The sequence below is a fragment of the Lutjanus erythropterus genome, chromosome 17 (assembly GCF_056507025.1).
Source record: "Lutjanus erythropterus isolate fLutEry1 chromosome 17, fLutEry1.hap2, whole genome shotgun sequence".
Taxonomy (NCBI): Eukaryota; Metazoa; Chordata; class Actinopteri; order Lutjaniformes; family Lutjanidae; genus Lutjanus; species Lutjanus erythropterus.
In genome coordinates, this window is record NC_139333.1 from 29,194,792 (window position 1) to 29,218,596 (window position 23,805).

Sequence of the window (23,805 nt, forward strand, 5' to 3'; positions counted from 1 at the left end):
AGGAGAAAATGAGCAGTCTTCTCCTGCAACTGACCACAATGTCAACACACACCTCACGCAAAAAAATGTGTGTGTGTGTGTATTGTGAAGGGCTGCATGATCGATCGGATTCAGATCGTGATTTTGCCTCGTACCTCGATGCAGTCTCATTATATTTGTGTGTTTGCATCAGCAGGGCGGTCTGCTGCATCAAGCCAAGCGTTTCTGATTTATCCTAAAGTTGCAGATACAAAACGTGATGGACTTCCTATGTCACGGAAAATAAATAGAAAGTAACGTCTGTGTGAATGAGACAGAATCAGCGGTTCATCCTTCGCAAATATGTAATGAGTGTAACACCATGAACGCCTTCAAGGAGACACGAGCTGTTTCCATCCAAATGTTTCACAAATTTAACCCAATTTTAAGTAAAACGGTAAAAGAAAATGTGAGTTAATGCTTGTTTCCATCCACCACCTTTATGTGATCACGAGGAGTTGGTTTATTGAGATCAGCAGTTGGTGGCGCCATTTCTTCAGCTGGAAAACCATTGGACCATTGCGGCAAAAGAGGATGCCACAAGATGATGAAATTAAAGGAGGGCCAGTTGAACCAGTCAATTGAAAAACATGAGTTAAATGTTCTCTGCAACAGAACTTAGTCAGAAAAAGTGTTTCCATCTCCCTGTAAGTGCACTAACTCTTTTTTGAAAAGAGCAAAAACCACCTCAAGCAACCCTAAAAACCTTTTTGCGAAGTTGAGGACGGTTTTTCCAAATGTTGCCATTTCCATCAACTTTTTTCTTCAAAATGCACGTAAAAATATGTTGATGTTTAGCCCTAATTGTACACTTCAGCATGTCTTGTCCCTCTCTAGACAGCAGGGTTTTCGTGTTGCCTTCACGTGTGACCATTCTGAACAGCTATAAACACTTTTGTCTTCAGTTATCGCCAGATGAAAAATTGTTCAAACTAGTTTAAACCACACCCCTCAGGCCTCTGTGAACAAAACAAAACAAAAAAAATCAGGTCCAGACAAACAAAACCTGATCATTATTAGTGTTAGACAGAATCAAGGAAATTGATTTTTCTAAAGTAAGCAATCTCAAACAAAACAGAGATGCAATACAAAGGAAACCAAAGCTTTGAAAACTACCCGAAAATCAATGACTGCCCATTGTTCCGAAAACCCAACAGTCCAAAAAAGTGTTGCATTGGACCGAAAGGCATTTGTTCGTCAGTCCGTTATCCCCAAAACAAATGCCCATCGCTACAAAAATTATACGCTCTTCTGGCAGTTGCTAAGGTTAGCGGTTTCTTGTTGAGCCAGTGTTCTGCTTTTTACATCTGCAAATACATGAGCGTCAATGAGACATCAATTTAGTCATCAGAAGGAGCAGGTGAGGGTCTGTGTTGAACAATTAATCGCAATTGCACTAAAACTGCACTAAAACTGCAATATGGCCAAGTGCAATATCCAAATCGCAGAACCAGAACTGCACTGAAATTTTTTGAAAAAGGAAAAATGTGTGAGAAAACAGCATTATAAGGAGGTGCTGCAGATGAAAAAAAAAAAATTGTTTGGTTCAGATCTCAATAAATGTCACATCATCATGATTTTAATATTGTTTTCTTCAGTGAACATGAACGTTTTAATGCAAAACTGATCATTTCCGCTAACCATTTCATATATCGCAATTTCAGTCAAAATAATCAAAGTGTGACTATTTTACCAAATTGTGCAGCCCTACTGCGCAGACTTGTCCCTGTAGTCACTACAGTTCTGGATCTAGTGCGCATGTAACATATAAAAAGAACTAAGAGGCGTCTGTGGTGTCCACAGTCATCTGTGTACGCGTCCATTTAGGAGTATAATCCAGCCCTGGGTGTGTTACTGCAGGGAGAGTGTGTACTTTTGGAGCAATGGGCGTTTGTTTTCGGGATAACAAGCTGGAGGACAAATGGGCTCTAAATTTTTTTTTACCATTGGGGTTTTGGAATAATGGGCTTTTCATGTCGCTGGAAAATCTCTGCTTGTGAGCCACAAACCACTTGAAGGCATTGATGTGACTCCACTGAAAAGAATCGATTTCTGTCCAAAACTTTGGACAGAAATAGGAAACAAAGTCAAATAAATAATGAGCCAGAACCGAGGAAATTAATGCCTCAAACCAGAGTTCTGACAAAGACTCTACCAACACTTGAAAAAAAGCCTCACGTTCTTTAGTGAGGAACAGTTTAAGATCTAAACACTGAGCCGTGTGAGACAAAATACATCCTGCACCGAAATGCAACAACCAAGTACCACACGTTGGTACCAAGCAGAGCTGCAGTGATTCAAGAAAATTAAATTATTTCAGTCACTTTTCAAGCAAAAATGTCAAACATTTGCAGGTTCCAGCTCCTTAAATGTGAGATTTTTCTTCTTTTCTTTGTTATTTGTGACATTAAATGAAGAGTTTTGGGATTTTCGACTGTTGTTTGAACAAAAGAAGCTATTTGAGGATGTCACTTTGGGCTCTGGGAAATTGTTATTAGCATTTTTTCACAAGTTTTTGCCACTTCATGAAAATAATCAGCAGATAAATCAATAATGAAAAGAATCTTTAGTTGCACATGTAGTACCAAGGCCACGAAAACAATCCGAAAATCCTGCCGCCCGTCCACAAAATAACGTAAATAACAGGAACTTCACTCAAACATCACTGCATCTGACAATGAGACTGCAGAGGAAATGCAAAAATAGCTATTCTAATTTTATCCAAAATCATGCAGCCCTACAAACACACACACACACACACACGCACACACACATCATGCACCAGCTCACACACACAAACACACTCACAGGCAGCCAGAGCCCAAAAAACGTGTAGTAGACCTCTGCTGTAATCAAGGGAAAGCAGTTGAAGTGCAGTACCTATTTGTGACCACTATGGGGGCCTTAAAGTGAGGCCGTACATCTGCATCTGATGGTCTTCAACCAATCGGACTCTACAACTGCTCCTCACTGGCCATCTGAGCCCGTGTTTCACCCAGAGATATATTCTGTACATGCAGTCAATTAATAAACCGATGCAACACTTTTGCTTTGAGTATACAAACATTTAGATTATACATAGATAGCATTATATCATTCTTCTTTTTTTTAATATAATCTGCACCTCTTTTCACTTCAGCAAAAAGAAAAAAAAAATAACCTTGAGTTTGACCATGTGATGCTCGAGCTCCACACACAGTCAGCTGACTAATGTTTGAGTAGTAGGCGGTGCACAGAGGTGGGACAGATCGAACCAAGGAGGGAGTTTTTGCATACAGACATCTTTAAATTATTCCAGATTTAAGTATGAGGCACCCGTCTCCCCCACCCCTCCCATGTCAGGTAATGTACGGAGGCCAGGCGGGGGGGCGGGGACGAACTCCTCCTTCCGCTTTCGTCAGCTTCTCCCCCGGTGCTCCTCCGGCCCGTGTGATTCTGCAGGGAGGGACGGAGGGGTTGAAGAGTACGGCGAGGCGAGGAGGGGGAGGAAGGAGGGGGTCCTGGGCTGCGATTTGGTGCTTTTTTGTTTGTTGTAAATTTTTCTTTTCTTCTTTTTGAACGGATCTTCCCTCCCTCCTGTGCAGGTGTGGCAGCTCAGTCGCCCCCCAGGATGACTTTCACAAAGCTAGCCACGTCGGTTTCTTTGGCCTCGTGGGAGGTGAAGAAGGGATGTTGCTGAGGAGGAAAGAAGGACTTCAGTTTAGTCTGAGTGTAGAAACAACTGATTCATGTGCTGAAGCATCACAGCTCAGATACTCATATGTGAGGCAGATACTGGTATTAGTACGCCCCCCAGTGTCTCATTAACAGCATTACAAGGTGCACGCAGGTGAAGCATGCATGGGATTTGAGAGAAAAGTACAAGAATGACAATAAATTAAAATAGAAACTAAACTCACCATGAGTTCTGTGTAAGTCGGCCGCTCTTTGGAAACTTTCTTTAAGCTGCAGAAATAAAAAGATCAAACATCAACATTAATTCACAACAAAATGTTACTTGTCACCGACTGCAGTAGAGACTGATGCATAGATCTGTCAACTGATATTATCAGCCAGATATTAACCGATCACAAGCCCATATGCGCCTACATGAACACTTTTAAATTATGTTTTTATTTGGTAGCTTAAAAGCAGCATTTTTCTTTTGTATATTTGATAATTTTCCTTGATTAAGGTTCAATATATACATATATTTTTTTCCTATGTGTTTTTTTTTATTTAACAAATACAAAATCAGATGAAAGTGTAAGACATCCTGTTTCCAATGTTTATCTTTGTCACGAGTAGAGCTGCAACCATTTTTTTTTATTAATAAAGTATTTTGATAATTGCGACTGCAACTCAACTGTAATATTTTATGTTTTACTCCTTTATGACGGTAAACTTAAAATCTTTGGGTTGTGGACAAAACGAGACACTTAAGGACGTCATGTTGAGCTTAAAAAAAAAACTTTGGCAACATTTTTCTCCATGTTCTGACGTTTAATCAACCAAACAACTAACTGAGAAAATGTTTGACAGATTAATCGATGATGAAAATGTTTATGATAAACTAAAGGATAAAGTGTTTTTCTTTTTCTTCTTAGGCTAAATTAATTATTTAAAAACCCTCTTGGATCAGCTGAAAAATGCATCACAAAGCTGAAAACAGTTTTTTTTTTTTCTGACACCATGAAAAGACGTGTTACAGATACGTGGACAGGTGCTTCAGCTGCTCAACAGTCCACAGTCTCTGTTGTCGTATTTTGTGCTTCATGATGCACCACTCATTTTCAGTAGGAGACAGGTCTGGACTGCAGGCAGGTCAATCTAGTACCTGAACTCTTTTACTACGAAGACACGCTGTTAGAACACGTCCACAATGTGTCTTTGCATCATCTCTCTGAAATAAGCAGGGACGTCTCTGATGGCAGCATATGTTGCTCCAAAACCTGCATTAAGCCTTTCAGGATTAATGAGGCCTTCACACATCTGAAAGTTACCCATGATGCCATGGGCACTGACACAATCTGGTAACAATCTGGATGGTTCACACACAAGCACACAAACTTATTAGAGTGTTTACTTTGATGTGAGATCCTGTTTAATTCCAAGGAACAATCAAACACTCAAGCATGAGTGGACTTTCAGTAACTGAGAAAACACAGAGCCGAACATCATGAGTCACAAAAGCATCGGTGAATAGAGGAGAAGTCCCTCCCCTTCCTGTATCCCACTGGGATCTTATTTTGGAAACATATGCACCATAGTTTGATCCTGTTTCAATTGTGCCTGAATTACACATCATGTTTGTACATTTACAGCACCACAAAATGTTCCTGCCTTAAGGTATGTATTAATTATTTAAATATTAAAAGTAGGGCTGGTTATTGATTCAGATTTTCCTGTTCGATTTGATTTATTTTGATTCAATTAAATTCTATATTGACTTGGTCGGGGATATTTCAGTTACATACCAATGTAGCTTAGATATGAGAGAGATTGTCAGAGAGATAATGCTGTAATTTGCACAAAGAAGCCTCTAATCCAGTACATTATTAAAATATTGATGTTTACATTAAGAACCTAAAGTAGTTACTTTAACAGTGTGATGAGATCTCGCACTGAAGTCTGGTCATACAAGAGTAGTGGAAGTTAAAACTGCAGGCTGTGCCACACATCCAGGGGAGAAAAGACATTAAGAGATCGATTTTGGGATTTTATGACGGACCATGCAAAGGAAAGTCGATTATATATGTGCATACTCTACGGCTTTTAGTCATGGGTCTGTGTCTCACATCTATATATATTTATGTATCCTATCCAAGTCATGCTGAAGCACAATTAAAAACCTGTTAATATCCATGTTTTTCAGAATGTAGGTGTGTTTTTTTCTTCTGAGTAGAAGTTTTGGCTTTTCCTTTGTGCATGAATCTCTGCCTCAGCCTTGCAAACAGTTGGCTGGTTGGTTTGTTTACAGCACACAGAGCTGACCGCAAACAGACAACAGGCCGTGTGTTGCAAAACTGCAGTACAAACCCCTGCAAAGAACGCTCCTAAAACCTGAATAATATCGATGTCTTCTACACGCTTTATCAGAAATGCTATAAATGGAAAAAGGCCTAAATTTACTGCAGGTAAACACAGTCAGTGTCCGTTTCCACACACTGCTGAGTGATAAGCAGTGAGAGTAAAGTTGCATCTTGGAGAGACGGATGCATTTCCATCACTTTTCTATCCGTCTCAGAAGCTTCTTGCCTGCTGTTACACTCAGCTCTTATGATATCAGACAGCTGCAGTATCTGATTCAGCCCAGGATGCATTAAATGGATGGATGAGTGTAAATGGGGTCACAGGCTGCGAGCTGAGCTCAGGGCTTCAGCTTAGAGCGAAGTGCACACTGAAACAATCTTGATTAGTTATCAGATAACGATCTGATCGACCGACATTTAATGCTCTACGGTTTTTTACACTTTGATTAATTAGTTAATCGTGCAAAAGCAGCAAACATTTGACAGTTTCAGCTTCTCAGACGTGAGGATTTTCTTTGTTTTTCTCCGTGTAAGCTGAATATCTCTGGAGTTTCAGTTTGTCAGTTAGTCTGTCAATATGTTTTACAGAAGATAATGAAGATAATGAATTCCCTGTGGATTGTTTAATATATATAGATTCATGTGTATCGTTTCTGTTTTTGTACTGCTTGGATTTTATTGGTCAATATATATTTTAGAATTTTTTTCTCTCCATAATATCAATGACAGCCCCAAAATAAAAACATCACCTCAGACGATATTGTTATGGCTCCATTTTGAACAATTTTTTAATTTTACATATTTTTTTTATTTAGAACTAGAAGGACAGCCTGAGAGCGCAGACATCCAGCAAGTCCAAATGATTTCACAGCGTTACTGAAAGTGAAATAATTTGTGCCTCTGCTCTAAAATGTAACGGGTTCTTTGCTGGCCTGTGCTGCATCCTTCCACCAAGGCTCATGAAAACTGAGCCAGTAGTTTTTCCTTCATCCTGCTGACAAACAGACAAACAAACGGCGCTGAAAACAGGTCCTCCTTGGCGGCAGTATTAAAGGGTCTCTGTGCTGTACACGGTGTCAGAACAGAGTCTTGGCCTCACAACAACAGCAACAACAAAAGAATGTCATAATGAACTCAATCTGATTAAAGGGGTAATTAACTGAAGCCCTCTCAGCTGGGATCACTACACATTTTTGTCTGATTTATTGTGGCTTTGTTGAACGGCACAGCGACTCCGCTGCCTTCTCGCCCCAAGAGATCAGCCCCGAGTGGCTTTTTGTGTGGAGAAGAAAAATACAAAACACATTTAAAAAAAAATGTGGAACTGAATGTGAAAACTGGGACAAAACAAGAGAAAAAAAAAAACAAGACGCACCACTGAGAGGTGAAGTCCACAAACTCGGGGGAGAACTGGTCGGCAGGAAGCTGGGGCGAAGGTTCTTCCACCACCTGCTTCAGCTGCTGGAAGGGCGTGCCCCACGAGTCGTACGGGAAGCGCAGGATGGCGAGCTCGATCTGAGAGCCACAGAGAGACGAGAAGAGACACTGAGAACGCAAACTGTACGAGCAGAGCGGAGTCTGGTTCTTCATCACACTGTAGACGTGACACAAACACTATCCAGGTTTTTAATTACAACAGTGCAGACGTACGCACACGTGCACACTGTTGTTTTAGTACAGACCGACATGGACGCCTTGTTAGAGATAAAAGCGGAGGTGGTAAAATTAGCACGGGAGGAATTTTCACCTAATTAACACATGAAAGTGTAATTTCCTGCAAGATATCTCCTTCAAACTCGATCAATAAAGCTGCTCTTTCACCATAAAGCTCAGTTTCTATTGCACTATTCCATATATAAATATTACTTTTTCATTGTGTTCTGCACTTGTATTAAGTGACAGTTAAATGCACATAAAGGATGACAATTTACAGCAAACTGAGTACAATTCCCCCTTCATAAGCCCCGCCCCTTTATGCTCAGTGCTCCAAAGATAGTTGAGCAAACTTGTTAACGCTTGTTGACTGTGTTATTTAGGAGACTGAAATTACGCTTGTCCCCGAGTCCGTTAGAAAACTATTTTCAGACACTTGAATCTTCTTTTTTTTAAAGCTCCTTCCAACAATACAGCACAGCAGACCGAGCTGTGCTACATGTGAGAGAAACAATGATGAAAACAAATTCAGAATGATTCATATAGATTATTACAGCTCTTAATATCAAACACAAACTTAATTAGAATGTATCCAAACAAAAGTAACAGAGTAAATGTGAGTTTTCTACTGTTTATTACAAGTTTAAGTCCAGAAAAAAACATTGTGCGGTGTTTGCTGGGATTTTTGTAAATGGCAGCACACACACTACAAACACATGTCACAAGCTACCTGCTGCTGCCGCTTATTCCAGCAAAATCTTTTTTTCTATTTGGCTGCATTTTGTTTGTGGAGGCCAGGGGAAAATGATGTATTTTTGATTTTGGGGTGAACTGTCCCTTTAATGTTGCCAGCTACAGAGCCACAGTGCCTGTTTTGCAGCCTTTAGATGAACTGATTCAAGCCAGAATCTTCACTCTGCAGTTATTTTAGTGAATCATTGTTCAGGTGGCTCTTCAGTGCAGCTCTCAGGGAGAAACAGATCCTCCAGAAATCAGACCAAAGTGTGTTTTATTCCACACACTGATTGCTCATTCTGTCTTAAGATATTAAAAAAAAACTCCCTCCCACCTTTCAGAATTCATAACGAAACGATTTCTCCATAAAAACAAACAAACTCCAAGCTGTTCTTTTCACCTCCATCATTTAAAACCCCTTCTTCTTCTACCCACCAAACATTTAGCGCTCTTATTACCATTCAAATTAGGCCGAGCTGGAACATTTGCTGCTCGTCAGTAAAAGCCGAAGCCGAAAGGACGAGCCAGGTTCAAATGATGGGAAATTGCCAGAGATTGAATCCTTGAAGCCAAAATATTCTGTGGTCTGAGTTGGAAATGTGCAAATGAGAAAGCGATGAATATTTAACAATTCATAATAAAACGTCTAGACACTACTCTCAGAACGGCAGGTTTCTTTTTTTTTTTTAATCATGAATCATTTTTAGCCTTCAGGTGGGTTTATTATTCCTGCACTAATGAAGACATTTAGAAAAACTGAGAGGCACAAATTAAGGACGAGTGTGTGAGATGAAAAGTTTCCAACACTGAAACAAAAATAAAAAATCTGATTTACCATCGTGATTCCTAAACTCCAGATGTCAGACTTGACGTTGTAGCCCTTCTGGTTCGTCTCGGGGTTGATCCTCTCCGGCTGTGGGAAAAGAAGGTCACATGATGATGTCACTTCTGGAAGCAGCGGTTGTCAACGACGGCCTGCACGCATCCCTGTCATCCTAAACTTCTTGTACACACACACACACACACACACACACACAGACCGCTGTGTTCCCTGAGTGCTAACCTGGCCCTAAAACCCACTCAGCCAATCAGCAGCCGAGCAGACGTAGTTAAAATGTAACCGGGCTCATTACATGACAGACAGAGAGGTGAACCTGTTCACCTGTCTGCTTTAGAAAAAGGACTTTCATGCACAAAATTTGTACTTCTGGTCAAATCTAACCAAAGTCGTGACATGAAAAACTGATCTCTGCTCCAAAAATTTCTTGCAAAGTGCAAAGATCCTGATTCTGAATTAAATCGAACATTTGATTAAGTCAAAGAACGATTAAAGTCCTGAAATCAAAAGGAAGGTTTGTTTTTTTTCCCAGACTTGGGTTGTACCGCTGTGGAAAGGGTCAGCAGCCATCTAAATAAATCAATATCAGCTTAAGTGTACACTATATTTAGAATATTTTCATTGTTTTACTTTGCTGTCATACAGCCTTTTCTGGTGGGAAAACATTGTTAAATAAGCCAAATATCACTTTCTCCAATCCAACCAAACTCCATTGGAAAAATCGGCAATTTTATCTCTCAGAACACAGGAGTTGCTGCTAGTTTGTGTGTTTTTGTGTGACTTTGGTGAAACCAAACTAATGCTTTAAACCACAGATGTCACACAATAATGCTAACTAATCAGCAGATCTATGCAGCGGTAGACCAGCAGCTCCTGTGTTCTGCGAGGTAAAATGACTGATTTTGCCTATGGAGTTTGGTTGGTTTGGAGAAAGTGATATTTGGCTTACATAACAGTGGTTACCTGTCGGAAAAGGCTGTCTGACAGGAAGGTAAGGAAGGTACAACAACATTCTTTGAAGCAAGGTACAACCCTGATTCAAATAATCTGCACTATCCCTTTAAACGGCATCTTTTCTTCTGCAAAAGTTAACAGACAAACTCTGTAAATTGCATTTCTTGTTTTCTCTTTTGAAAAACATGACAAAGAGTCAACAGTCATGCAATCTGGAGCCGTGTTTGTGTCACCTGATGAAAGTCCAATATTCACTCTCTTTTAGCTCTGTTTTTGGTCTCCACCAACTCCGCTATGTTCACCAGCTGGTCTCTAACTGTGTCCGTCTGCTGTTTGCTGCTGAGCAGGTATGTGAACAGCGAGCTTTCAGAGCTTCCTCTCCGACAACAGCTTCCTGCTTCGACTAAAAACAGCCAAACAATGAGCTCGACAAAACTGAGACGAGCTGCAGGTTCAGGTGATGATTCTGTGCAGGTTCATCACTATCTGCAACTCCTTTTACATCGTCACATTGTTTTCATGAAATATTGATTATAACCGCTTTAAAGGTACTCTGTGGGGTCAGTCAGTAGCAATACACAGTCATGTATTTACGAGTGGGCTCCTATTTTGTTTGCATCATCACATGCAAAAGGGCGCACATGTTCATGCAAACACATTCCTGCCTCCTGTTTCCTGCTGCTCCACTAATCAACGGTCTTATTCACCAAAGATGTAGCAATACACCAAAAAAGGCAGGGAAGAAGAAGAGTGCAAGCTAACAAACACAGATGTAAGCCACGGACAATTTCAAATGTTCAAAAAAATCTACTTTGCAAACGTTTGGAAGGAAGGAAGGAAATACAGCTAATAGATTTGTCATGATAAACACAGTATGTTTTGGTGAGTAGCTACCCTGATCATAAACATGATCTTTTTGTTTACTGGAAACTCCAAAGAGCACCTTTAATGCTAACATGCTAACATGCTATGGTTCAGCAGTTTTAAATATATTGTATAAATCATCTGGAAAGCGTGAATGTTTGACCAAAATTCAATGTCATTTCTGCAGATTTTTATTTCTGTCCTGAAGCAATGGACTGACCTGCTGACAGGCTGAGTCAGCTGCTGTTTCTCATGACAGAAAAGTTCTTTAAATATAGACGCCCACATTAGCTCTCCAGCTAATGTTTGCAGGTTAAAGAGCTAATTAGCTGGTTAACTATACAAGCTGAGGATCTTAAAACTTTAGATGCTTGTCTTGTCCTCTTTCTTTAATTCCACTGCCAATAAAAGACTGTCTGTCCTTGGCTGATAACACACTCGGCACAAAGTGACCATGTTTCTAAAGACCTTGTTTTCGTCCTTTCACTAGTATAAAAATATGAAAACATTTGAAAATTACTTTGAGAATGAAGCCTCAGGATTGTCAGAAGTAAAACACCTAATCAATCAAACATCAGTGCTTTAAATCTTTTAATCATGTGGTCTCTCGCTGCTTACCGCCATGTAGGGTTTGCAGCCGGCGTCCATGGTTTTAGCCACAGAGTCGACCAAGTAGCCGCTGATGCCGAAGTCGCACATCTTCACCTGGCCCTGCGTGTTGATCAGCACGTTGGAGGGCTTCACGTCTGCGACGGGAGAGAAAGACGACAGCTTTAGGTTCTGTTTTTTTTTTTTCAGAGAACAAACGTCTCCTGCGGCCTCAGTCACACTCTCAGATTGCGCTGTGGTCGCTGGTTAACACACTGGGTGACTTCATCTTTGACACATAACCTTTCTATATGATTACATGGAGCTTTGATGCAACAGAGGCCACAGAGCGGTGACAGGGGTTTGACACAGGAAGGATTAAAAACCCTTTAATGACTAGAACAGTGTTTGCACGTTGAAACTCCTTCCCTAGAAATAATGTAGGCTTTAAATTTTTATACAATAATGAACTATTTCTATTGTTCCAGGCAGCCATTTGTTTCTCTATCATATGACAATCAATAAGTAGGATGTCAACCTCAAGTCTGCATTAAAAGACAATATTACATTACTGCTGCATGATTGTGCATTTTGAAGTAAAATGAAAATGAAACTTGGGTCTTACTTTCATAGTTTTATATGTCATAAGTCATATGTCATAAGCAGGTCAAAGCTGAACCAGGTCTGTTAATGTGTCTTTACTACATACAGTTTGGTATGAACAGGCACCGAGAAAAAGAGACAAACAGACTTTACGGTCACTAAAATGGATTATTACGCTAGTGTTGAAACGTGCACAGAAAAAAGACGTTCAGCAGCAGTTGTCACTTCTGTTTAGGGAGATAAAGCGAGCAAAACACTGGCATGGTCCTTTAATTATAGCTCCATGGATCAGGGAGACACAGACAGACAGAAAGAAGCAGCTCAGTGCATCCTGACGATGCATCACAGAGGAGGAAATTGACGGTCTCTGAGAGGTTTAATGGTTTCCTCTCAGGCTCTTACCTCTGTGTATGACTTGCAGATTGCTGTGCAGATGCTCCAGAGCTTTTACTATCTGTAATAACAAAGCCCATTAATAAGCAAATGAGAGTTACATAACAAGGATCTGTCATTATGAGTGTTCGCAGGAAGGATGTTCTGTGTGAACCCACTGAGACGGCGATCTTTCCCAGGATGTCCTCGGGGATGGTCATGCCCTTCTCGATCACCTGCTTGTAGAACTTGTCGAGGGATGTGTCCATCAGCTCCATGCAGATCCAGACGTCGCCCTGGCAACAGACGAGTCAGATTTGGAAAGAGATGAGGAAGAGCGGCACACAAAACAAAAGCGCCAGGACGCATTCCAGACGGACGGGAAGCAGCGACAGAATTTTTCCAGTGTTTGAGTCACGGCGAGGAAATCCTGAACATCCACTCGCCGCTGCAGGAAGTTTTCTGCATCCGAAAATCTTCAGAGGTGTTTGTCATGAGGACACACTGGAGGTTTGGGTTTTTCACAAGTCATTAACGAGGGCAGATCTGGACAATAAACCAACTGATACATGTCAGATATCAGCTGATGTCGGTGAATCAGAGACATATTGATATCAGCAGAAGAAACTGTTGTGCAGTAAAAAATAAAAACTTATATTGAACATACAGTGAGAAATATTCCACAGGCTGCATTTTTAGGTATATTTAACCTGAATGTTTTTAAATCTAAGATCAACATTTTTGTGTTATTACTGTTCAGACTTTACTGTTATTTATTAAATGGATGGTTCTGGTCCTTGATTATGATTGGCTGAGCCACATTTAAAATCTGCAACCACATTACCGCCCTATAAAAGGAAAAAGGCAGCAACTTCCCAGAGTGCAGAACTGAGAAAAATGACTTGAAAGTTTTCTTGTTGTCAAGCAAAAATATCAGATTTACAGCTTTATATCATATTAATCCTGAACTCTGATTTGACCTTTGACCTTATTTGGAACTTCCTGTATTCTGCCTTTGCAGAGCGAACCAAAAAATATTGGGGCGTACCGAAGAAAAAGGCAGAAACGTCCATTTTATTTGATCACTTTAGTTTTAAAGTGCAGAATAATGACAAATATGATCAAATCCTCGGTCTGATAATGAGGTTAAATGAAACACATTATTGTTATTATTATTATTTATTTGTTATATTATGTTACACCTGTAATGTTCCAACTAACCTTTTCAGTGGTTTCTGGATGTTTCTGAACATTTGAAGCTGCTAATATTTATATTCCAATCAAATAAAATTTGAATTTTAAATATAAAAGGCTGCAAAAGACAAAAATATTTAACAGCATAAAACTGTTTCTGATAAAATATGAAACTGATTGGTTAATTTTAATTCAATGCATTGATTTATTTGAATATTTTTCTATATATTCTGTTATTACATATAGTAGTATGTCGCACATTGTTCACATATTTCTTGTTTTTCTTGTATAAGCTTATCATGTTTCTTATTTTCCACTTTACTTAAATTATGTTATTGACAATATTCTGTATCATACAGACATGAATCACAGTGATGGTGGTTTTCTCTGCAGCTTTTTGCACTTACTCTAATTACGACCCTCTATTTTCTCCAAATTAGAACACATTTGAGAGAAGATATTTGTCCACATGACAAAGGATGTCTTTAATGTCACAGAAATTATTAGAACTCATTTTCCTTTTTGTAAGGGCAGATTATATCAGCAGGGAAAAAAAATGCTTGAAAATGTCAGATTTTGTTGCGAGTTTTGATTTATTGAGTGGGTTGAAAGAAACAAAACAAAAAAAAAAAAAGAAAAAAGAAAGGAGTCATGCTGAAATGTATGAGAGAGAAATTAAAGAGCTGGTGAGGTCAAGAAAAGACACAGAGACAAAAACACTCCATCAACGATCTATGGACAGTTGGCAATGTAACTTTAGCTTGCAAGTTTTTATTTGTTGCCTATTACGTTCAACTTTTCTCTGGTTATGTTTACATCAATATACGTTTTTTTTTTCACAGTGTAGTTTGGTTACACTACACTGTGTAACACAACTGCACCATTAATGATGATAAATGTCAGTAATTACAACCCAGCCTGATATTAAAACATACTTTCCACTGCGTCTTTGTGTTGCTGCATCTCCGTGTTGCTCGGCAACCATTCTGTTAAATATCACTGAAGAACTTGAGCTCGACGGAAGAATGATAATCTGTTTTCAATAAATGATTGTGTTTTTTGTTTGCTTCTCTTCGTGCCTATCAGCGCCCCCTAGCTGTCCTAAATATCACTGTACACCATCAGCCTCTGGGGGTTTTATCGCTTTAGTTTACTGTTCCTGTCATTTATGATGAGAAAACTGACTGTTTAACTGGACAATATTTATAAAAATATAAACAGATTTTTGGGATTACTATGGGGCAAGTTTTTTTCTTAATATCCATTTTTAAGTCGTTAATCACAAGGGACCATATGGACCCGTATTTCCACCAGTGTCTTTGTAAAAAAAAACAAATATAGTAAATACAGTATGATACAGATGTGGCTGCATCTCAAAATCTACAGTTATATCAAATGATATGATGCTGAATTCAAAACAACTTCAAATTCAGTAATATGTGCTTTAAGAAAGTGTGAATGTGATATTTAGCATGTAAAATGAATATTAAACTTATTTTTGCAGAAAATCAACCTTGTCTACCAACCATGACAGGATAAGTTCTGTGAAATCAAATATTTTGATTTTGTCGTCACAGTTTTCACAGTAAATTGTGTGTTTCAGACAGAAAATAATCTGTTGGGCTATTTCTTATCACAGTAAAGATAACTGTTAATCATTAATGTGTTAATAATCAGTGTATTACATCTGTATGACAGCTCATTACCTCTCTGAATAGTGCTCCGTAGAAGGTGACTGTGTAGAAACAGTCCACTGTCCTCATGGAGATGTCCAGGTCCATCAGCAGCCTCTTCTGCTCCTGAGTGTTCACTGTGGCCCGAATCCGCTGACGGAGGGACGATGAGAGACATGAAGGGTCAGAACGATGAGGAACGAGACGACAAACACTTCTGATTCGTTCGAATGTCTTCATTGTTTGTAGCAGAACGTGTGCAGCTGTACACACTGAGGGTTAATGCTGCTTCTGCAATCAACATTCTTCTTCTATTTTATCTTTCTGGTCATTTTATCCTCCGCTGAATACAAAACATTCTTGTATTTCAATTAATTCAAAAAATAAAAAGCTGAAACGCGGATCAGCCTTGAGAATTTGCTTGCCGGATCTGATTTCTCTGAGAAACCTGGTTACTTAAAGGGATATTCCACCAATTTCACACATCAAATTCTGTTTACAGGTTTTGGGGAGGACGACTGTATATGTGAAAAAGTTACACCGAGCAAAATCTGATAAATCTCCTCCGGTTATTTCACTTGAGTCAATGTCAACTGGGGCTGCTGAGGACACTTGAATCAAGACCACAGATCATGGGGTCTATATGAAGGCACTAGAGGGCACTTTTCCATGTTTTGTCCACTAGAAGGACACTTTAGAGGACACTTTACCATATTTTGTCCACTAGAAGGACACTTTAGAGGACACTTTACCATGTTTTGTCCACTAGAAGGACACTTTAGAGGACACTTTACCATGTTTTGTCCACCAGAAGGACACTTTAGAGGGCACTTTACCATATTTTGTCCACTAGAAGGACACTTCAGAGGACACTTTACCATATTTTGTCCACTAGAAGGACACTTTAGAGGGCACTTTACCATATTTTGTCCACTAGAAGGACACTTTAGAGGACACTTTACCATGTTTTGTCCACCAGAAGGACACTTTAGAGGGCACTTTACCATATTTTGTCCACTAGAAGGACACTTTAGAGGGCACTTTACCATATTTTGTCCACTAGAAGGACACTTTAGAGGACACTTTACCCCGTTCGCCCTTGCTGCCCCCCTCCTTGAGTCCACCAGTGAAGTAAATGTAAAGTCAAATGATTGGTTGAAGGTTGAAGTTAATCTGATTACTTCCTTCATGTACCAAACACAGACCCGCCCTCCACTCACCTTTACAGCCATGATGAGGCCACTGGGCACGTGCTTCATCTTGTCCACCACGCCGTACGCTCCGCGGCCGAGCTCGCAGATCTGCTCCAGGTCATCTGCCTTCACCTCGAAATTCTGCTCCGGACAGCGAGAGAGCGAGACGAGAGGCGGAGACAAACATGTCAAAAATAAATGACAGAGACTGAACACAGGAAGAGGATTAAAACAGTGATGTCTGAGCTGCAAAATGTAAAGAAATCTGAATCTCCTCCACAGAAGCAAAACTTGTACTTTTTTTTTTTACATTATTCAAGCAAATTCACTTTGACATGGGGCCAAGACGGGCAGAGAAAAAAGCAGGCACCGCTGCCAACGGAAAATTCCATTTATTTGATGAGTTTAAAATAAATATTTTTACTGCCTGATGGGCAATAAAAGACATTCCAGTCTCCCCACAATCAGAAGTGTTCAATTCGGCTGTAATGTTCAGTGGGCCGTCCTTTACAGCGTACAGACCCTTTATGAAGCCAAACCGAGGGACCTTACTGAACCAAAAATACACCGAGGGAAGGAAAAGAGTCAACAGTGAGGAGTTACGTAAGAGTCGAAGGTACGAGGGAAAAAATATAAAGCTTGAATGGGATTGGGAAAAGTGCAAAGATGAAAGTAAATATGTCCTCATCCAAAAATGAGTCAAAGGAATAAAATCACCTTCTCTCCGATGGTTACACAAGCCTTCGAATCCAAATCTCTGGGGGGTCTGAAACACACAGGACACATTTTATTCCATGGAAACAGGTTCAAGTTGACTGATGAGGAGGAAATCAACAGGATGAAGAGGAGAGATGTCAGAGAAATCTCAGGGGAAACGTGATGTGTGTTAATTTAAATGTTAACATCTACGTCTCTGTTCTCCACCAGTCTGAGGACAACAAATAAAAATAAACAAAATTAAATATACTAATAGATAAATAAGTGAATAAAAACAAAAACAAAAAAAAAACGTAATCAAAATCATCAATGTTCATTTTTGACCGTGCAAACAGTAGTTTGACTCCACACAGCAGATGAATTACATGAAATACAGCTGAAAGATTCAGAAGTTAATTTGTTTTTTTCTGGTCAAAGTTACAAATTGGTTCATAAAAACAGATACAACTGAAGATACTTTACATTTTATAAATTAAGAAAATAATTAGACAAAAATTAAAATCTAATCAGGAAAAAGATGAGTAAAAAACAACTAACAACTACAAAATAAAATAAATATATTTTTTAATATTATTATAATAATATAAATAATAATGATAATTATTGTTATTAATAATGTTATTAATAAATACAATAAAAAAAATAAAAATTGTAAAGTGATATAATAAAATTCAGCAGAGTGATGAAAACAATTAACTAAACTATTAGCATTATATATTAGCATAATTTCACTTTCTTTGGTTTGTTAGATTTTTATTTAACATATTCAGAATTCTGTCAGTCGGGTCTACAGAGGTGAATCAAACAGGATGAGATGATCAATATAAGTATTGGAAGTGATGAAGAGTGATTGTGAACTTACACTGCAGCGGGAGGAGGCTGCTCAAACACCTCCTTGGAGAGCTTGAGCACCGGCTTCCTCTTACCTGGAAACAAACACAGGACACAGAGCAGCGTTACACATAAACCACTTCAGTTCAGTCAGTTGATTGACTATTGATTTTAGCTCTAAAACCAGCAGCATTTTACTACATCTGGAATAATCAGATCAGCTGATCTGCAAACCTGAATCTGGATTCAACTATTTTACATAACAAAAGTAAAATGTTGTGGCCTGTAACACGACAAGACTGACTGAAGACTAACACTTGTTTTCATTACTGATTGATCAGCTGATCATTTTCTCAACCAAAACAGAAAAAAACAGCAAAATCTATGAAAAGTTTGTCATTTTGATAGAAAAATCAATAACTTAAGACCAGAAACTCAAAAGTCAGAATTTAAAATGTATTGAAGAAAGATAAATGCTCGTACATCACATCCAAATATTCTGGAAAGTTTCATTCAGTGATTCAGGAGGTTTCTGACAAAACGTTCTCACTGACTCCTTCGTTTTATATTCTGAACTATATTTTCATAAAGTTGTCAAATCTCTGTTAACAGGTCTTTTATTTTTGGATAAAAGAGTATTTTGCTGTGATGGCCAGAATCTGTCTGGTGTCTTATAAAGATCATGAGTCAATTTCTCCAACTTTGGGAACCGCTGAACTTTTTCCTTCAGAAACTTTGACTCACCTCGTGTTGGAAAGCAGCAACTGACTGACTGCTAATGTCAGTGTCACAGTGCTGTATACATTTCTTTATGATTTATTTATCTATTTATTATTTGTAATGCTTTTAAAGATAAATGTTATAATTTCCAAACTTCACAAGATATTTTTATTAGAATCTGACTGATAAGGATTTTGGAGGCTGACGCCGACATTAGGGAGAAAGAATTCTTGCAGGAAGTTTAACAGAGGCAGGACGTTTTACAGTGAACTGAAACAGTAACTTTCACAGGGATTTTTAAGAATGAAAGGAAACTATGAGTAAAAAAAAACACAAATAGAAAAATATATGTATATTAAACTTGAAAAGGATCAAATATACATAAATGCTATGTATAAAGCTAAAAAAAATAAATAAAAACATCTGATGAGCTGACAGGTCAATAATATTGGTTGGCTGTTGAGCTCTAATTTTAATTAGGGCTGCAACTAAGGATTATTTTCACAGTCAGTTAATTGATAAATTATTTTCTTGATTAATTGATTAAAAGTTGTTTTAAAATGTCTAAAAAAAGTGAAAAATGTCACAGTGTTCCCAAAACCTATGATGATGTTTAGACACAACCCAAAAATATTCAGTTTACTGTCAGAGAGGAATAAAGAAACCAGAAAATATTCAGATTTCAGGAGCTGAAATCAGAGAATCAGAGAAAAAAAAAATCTCAAAACCGATACGGGTCGATGTCGAGCTGATAAGCCAGTAAAGGGGCGATAATATCATCTGAACAATATATATCAGTCAGGCTTCAAATTTAATTTAACAAAACATTCTGCTTCAGTTCATATTTGGTGTTCATTTTCACAGTGATCACTTGAACTTGAAGGCAGACACACACCTGTATCAACAGACCGGTCTAACAGAAACCTAACAGCTCTGTCAATCAATAAAGTTAGAAATAAAATTAAAAAAATTTAAAAATCTGAAATTCCATGAATCTCTTTAGTCAAATTAAAGACTTTTAATTTCTCCATTTAAAACCTTAATAGAAGCTTTGAATATTTAAAAAAAAATGACATTTAGTAGAGCTCGAGTTCCCAGAATTCAGTGTGACGTCAAATTACTCTTTTTATCTGAGTCATGGTTCAGAACTCAAATTAACTCAACTGACTCTCATATAAATCTGAGAAAAACAGAAAATCCATGACAGTAAAATGACTTCAGAGATGAATCGATTATCCAAATTGTTGCAGATTTCTATCTTCAGCTCGTCTGATTTGATTCCCTGAAGCTCCAGCATCTCAGTGTGTGTGCAGATCAGCGCAGCAGCCGAGCGCGAGTGAAGTCAGAGCAGAGGAAAGCAGCCGAGCGAAGAGACTCCAGAGAGGACGCTCTCACTGGCAGCCGAGCATACCACGAGATGAAAGCATACTTCACTTCTTAACTTAGCTCAGGATGAGAGATCAGTTCATCAGACTTCATCCTGCTCAACCTTTCACTGTCACAGAGTCAGACGGAGTTCAGTCTGCAAACCTGATCAACTGTACTTCGACAACGACTGCAGAAAATCAGTTTTAAGATTTGAGATGAGACCGAACCAGCATTCAGGATGAGTCAGTGGTTTAAGGCAGATTAGTGCTGAATAACTGACTGCATGTATCTGCACTCCAGCGAGACTCGATGTCAAAACACTGATGATTCTTCAGCCACCAGCTCTTCAAAACTCCCACTGATGCAACATGACTCAAACTTCCTGCAGCCATCAGTCCAAACACGACCAACACAGAAATGTTTCACATCCAGTCTGCAGCTTCTTTTTTCAAATATTCATGTCGACATAGAAACTGCAGCATCACTGACACTTACGGTTGGATGCAGTAAGTGACTCCAGATCCTAATTGAGTGAAACAGGCACTGAGAGCAAGAAGAAGAAGAAGAAGAAGAAGAAGAAGAAGAAGAAGAAGAAGAAGAAGAGGAGCTCAGGTGTGCTCGCTCCATCTGGAGGTGCTGCACTGACGCTCAAACGGCTGAGCGCCTTGTTAACAGGGCGTCACAGTTTCGTAAGGGTGGCATTGTCTATGTGCATGTGTGTGTGTGTGTGTGTGTGTGTGTGTGCCTCGTCTGGCTCAAACCTCCTCAGACCAGCTTGCAGCAGCTGAATCCAGTCAGAGTTTGTTCTAGTAAATGTAAAATGTGCAGGCAGACGTGGACACCAGGAGGAGGAGCAGCCATGTTGGATCTGCCTCTGATGTAGAACAACTTACGTTCTTTTACAAACCTGTTTCCAAAAATGTAAATAAAAACTGAATGCAATGATTTGCAAATAATTTTCGACTTGTATTCAATTGAAAACAGTACAAAGACAAACTGCACTGCATTAAAAACTGAATTAAAAGCCCACGTCATTGTATAAAGGATACTACATGGGCTCAGGAACACTTTGTAAAACTGTTGTCAGTAAACACAGTTTGTTGCTGCATCTACAAATGCAAGTTAAGACTCTACCATGCAAAGAGAAAGACATATCAACAACATCCAGAAACACTGCAGACTTCTCTGGACCTGAGCTCATCTGAGATGGACTGACGCAAAGAGGAAAAGTGTGCTGTGGTCTGACGAGTCCACATTTCAGATCGTTTTCACAAAACAGTGTGTCTTCGTAGTAAAAGATTTCAGGTACTAGACTGACCTGCCTGCAGTCCAGACCTGTCTCCCACTGAAAATGTGTGGTGCATTATGAAGCACAAAATACGACAACAGAGACTGTGGACTGTTGAGCAGCTGAAGTCGTATATCAAGCAAGAATGAGAAAGAATTTTACCTTTAAAGTGTCCTCAGGTCCCAAACACAGACTTTTTTCAGAACATGTTGCAGCCATCAAATTCAGAACGAGTGTACATTTACAAAAAAACAATAAAGTTAATCACTTTGAACATCTGACATCTTGTCTTTGTACTGTATTCAACTGATTATAGGTTGAAATTGTTTTGCAAATCATAGCATTATGTTTTTATTTATGTTTTACACAACGTCTCAACTTTTTTGGAATTGGGGTTCTAGTTTTATAAATGTACTGGGATATATAAATAAAATCTGACTTTGACTTGACTTGATCCCACTTTTCTGTCTGAGAACATTCTTTGTATGTTGCCAGGAAGTAAATTACTTCTGTCTTAAATTCCAGATACATTAACTTTGCATGTGAGTGTGTGTTTCTAAAAACGGCGTGTTAGTGTGTTCACAAAATGCTTGGAAATGTGTGCGTCTCCCTGATCAGCTGACACACAATTCTTTCAGGCAACATTTAAAGTCACCCCACTGTGCACCGCCCTGTGATGTCATCAGGTGCTATTAAAAGTAAAACTGGAGGTGTGTCTCCTCAAAAGACGTGGAGCAGAGCCAGAGGAATAACTGGAATTTCTGTGTCGTGAGAAAATGCAGACACATGTAGCTGTGGACGGCGAAAAAGACAAATCACTAAAAACGTGCGCACACACACACACACACACACACACACACACACACAGACGATGCGTCCAGTGTGTCCTGGCCTGTTCAAACAGTGCAGGGTGTGACACTGCTGCTGTGCTATGCGGCCCTCCACCGGCGGCCTCCTCCTGGTCTCCACTTTCCAAAGCAGCTTTGTTGCACTAAAATGTCAGTTTGAGCCCCTCCTACATGCATTTACACAGACAACAATAGTAACTGGAAACCAACACTCTGCTAACACGTCCATAACACGCACACACTCTCACAACTAGAAAACTGTCAGACAGAAAACACCTGCACCAAGTCTGCAAAAAAAAAAAACCTCTCAGTCGCTGTGCCACTTTAATATCAGGAAGAGTTTTCTCATCTGCATGTGAATCTGCATCAATATACCGAACACACTGAGAGAGAGAATCATGCTGATTGGCTGATGGTAGGAAAATGTGAAGTGAGACACACTCATGACCAACAGAACCATCCTAATGTATCACGCTGCTCTGACACCTCCTATAAATGTCAATCATAACATGGGTGTGTTAATAATATTTGGTTACAGATGAACAGTGAGTTCAAAACTTGTGACATTTTTTGTTAATTAGGACAAACCTGGAAGAATCTGACATGTTGTAAGGAAACCAAACATCATAGGAACAACTACCAAATTAATAATTCCATTTCCACTGCTGAAAGTGAAAACTGAAGGCGTGAAGGATTTTTTTTCACAATTATCTGGGAACATATGACCCTGAGAACATATATAACATTGAAGGACACCATAGGACCCTAGGAACATGGGACCCTGGGAACATACTGTATATAAGCTGGGGAACATCGTACCATGGGAACATATGACTGTTGGAACGTATGATCCTGGAAAGATAGGACCCTAGGAATATGGGATCCTGGGAACACAGGACCCTGGGAACATATATGATCCTGGGAACATATGACTGTTGGAATTGCTGGAAAGACAGAACCAAAAGAACAGAGGACCCTGGGAACATAAATTACCTTAGGAACATAGGCCCATGGAAAGATATGACCCTGGGAACACAGGATCTTGGGAACATAGATCCTTAGGGATGTATGACCCTAGAGACATACAACTCTGGGAATACAGGACCTTCAGAACATAGAACCCTAGGAACATGGGACACTGGGGACATATACAACACTGGGAATATATGATCTTCAGAACATAGAACCCTTGGAACATAGGACACTGGGGACACAGACCCATGGGAATATAGGACCCTGGGAACATATATACAACACTGGGAATATATGACCCTGGAGACATAGGGCCTTGGGAACATTAGACCATGGGAACATAGTACTCTGGGAACAACCCTCAT

General features: G+C 39.3%; 1 protein-coding gene across 2 annotated transcripts in view; it reads right to left on the reverse strand.

The window, feature by feature from the left end:
• Nucleotides 1-2,197: 2,197 nt before the first annotated feature.
• Nucleotides 2,198-23,805, reverse strand: part of map2k6 (mitogen-activated protein kinase kinase 6) — a 35,919-nt gene continuing 14,311 nt past the window's right edge. The window contains exons 2-12 of one of the 2 annotated variants that reach the window (XM_084740639.1): nt 18,276-18,339; nt 17,414-17,462; nt 16,724-16,837; nt 15,537-15,656; nt 12,816-12,932; nt 12,667-12,718; nt 11,692-11,819; nt 9,253-9,330; nt 7,405-7,544; nt 3,918-3,963; nt 2,198-3,693 (exon numbers count right to left, since the gene is read on the reverse strand). In XM_084740639.1, the coding sequence (XP_084596765.1) occupies nt 3,613-3,693; nt 3,918-3,963; nt 7,405-7,544; nt 9,253-9,330; nt 11,692-11,819; nt 12,667-12,718; nt 12,816-12,932; nt 15,537-15,656; nt 16,724-16,837; nt 17,414-17,462; nt 18,276-18,339 (989 nt within the window). In that variant the 3' untranslated portion in view covers nt 2,198-3,612. Of the gene's footprint in view, nt 3,694-3,917; nt 3,964-6,836; nt 7,021-7,404; nt 7,545-9,252; nt 9,331-11,691; nt 11,820-12,666; nt 12,719-12,815; nt 12,933-15,536; nt 15,657-16,723; nt 16,838-17,413; nt 17,463-18,275; nt 18,340-23,805 lie in introns of those variants that run through there. The other variant, XM_084740640.1, reaches the window with a different exon arrangement.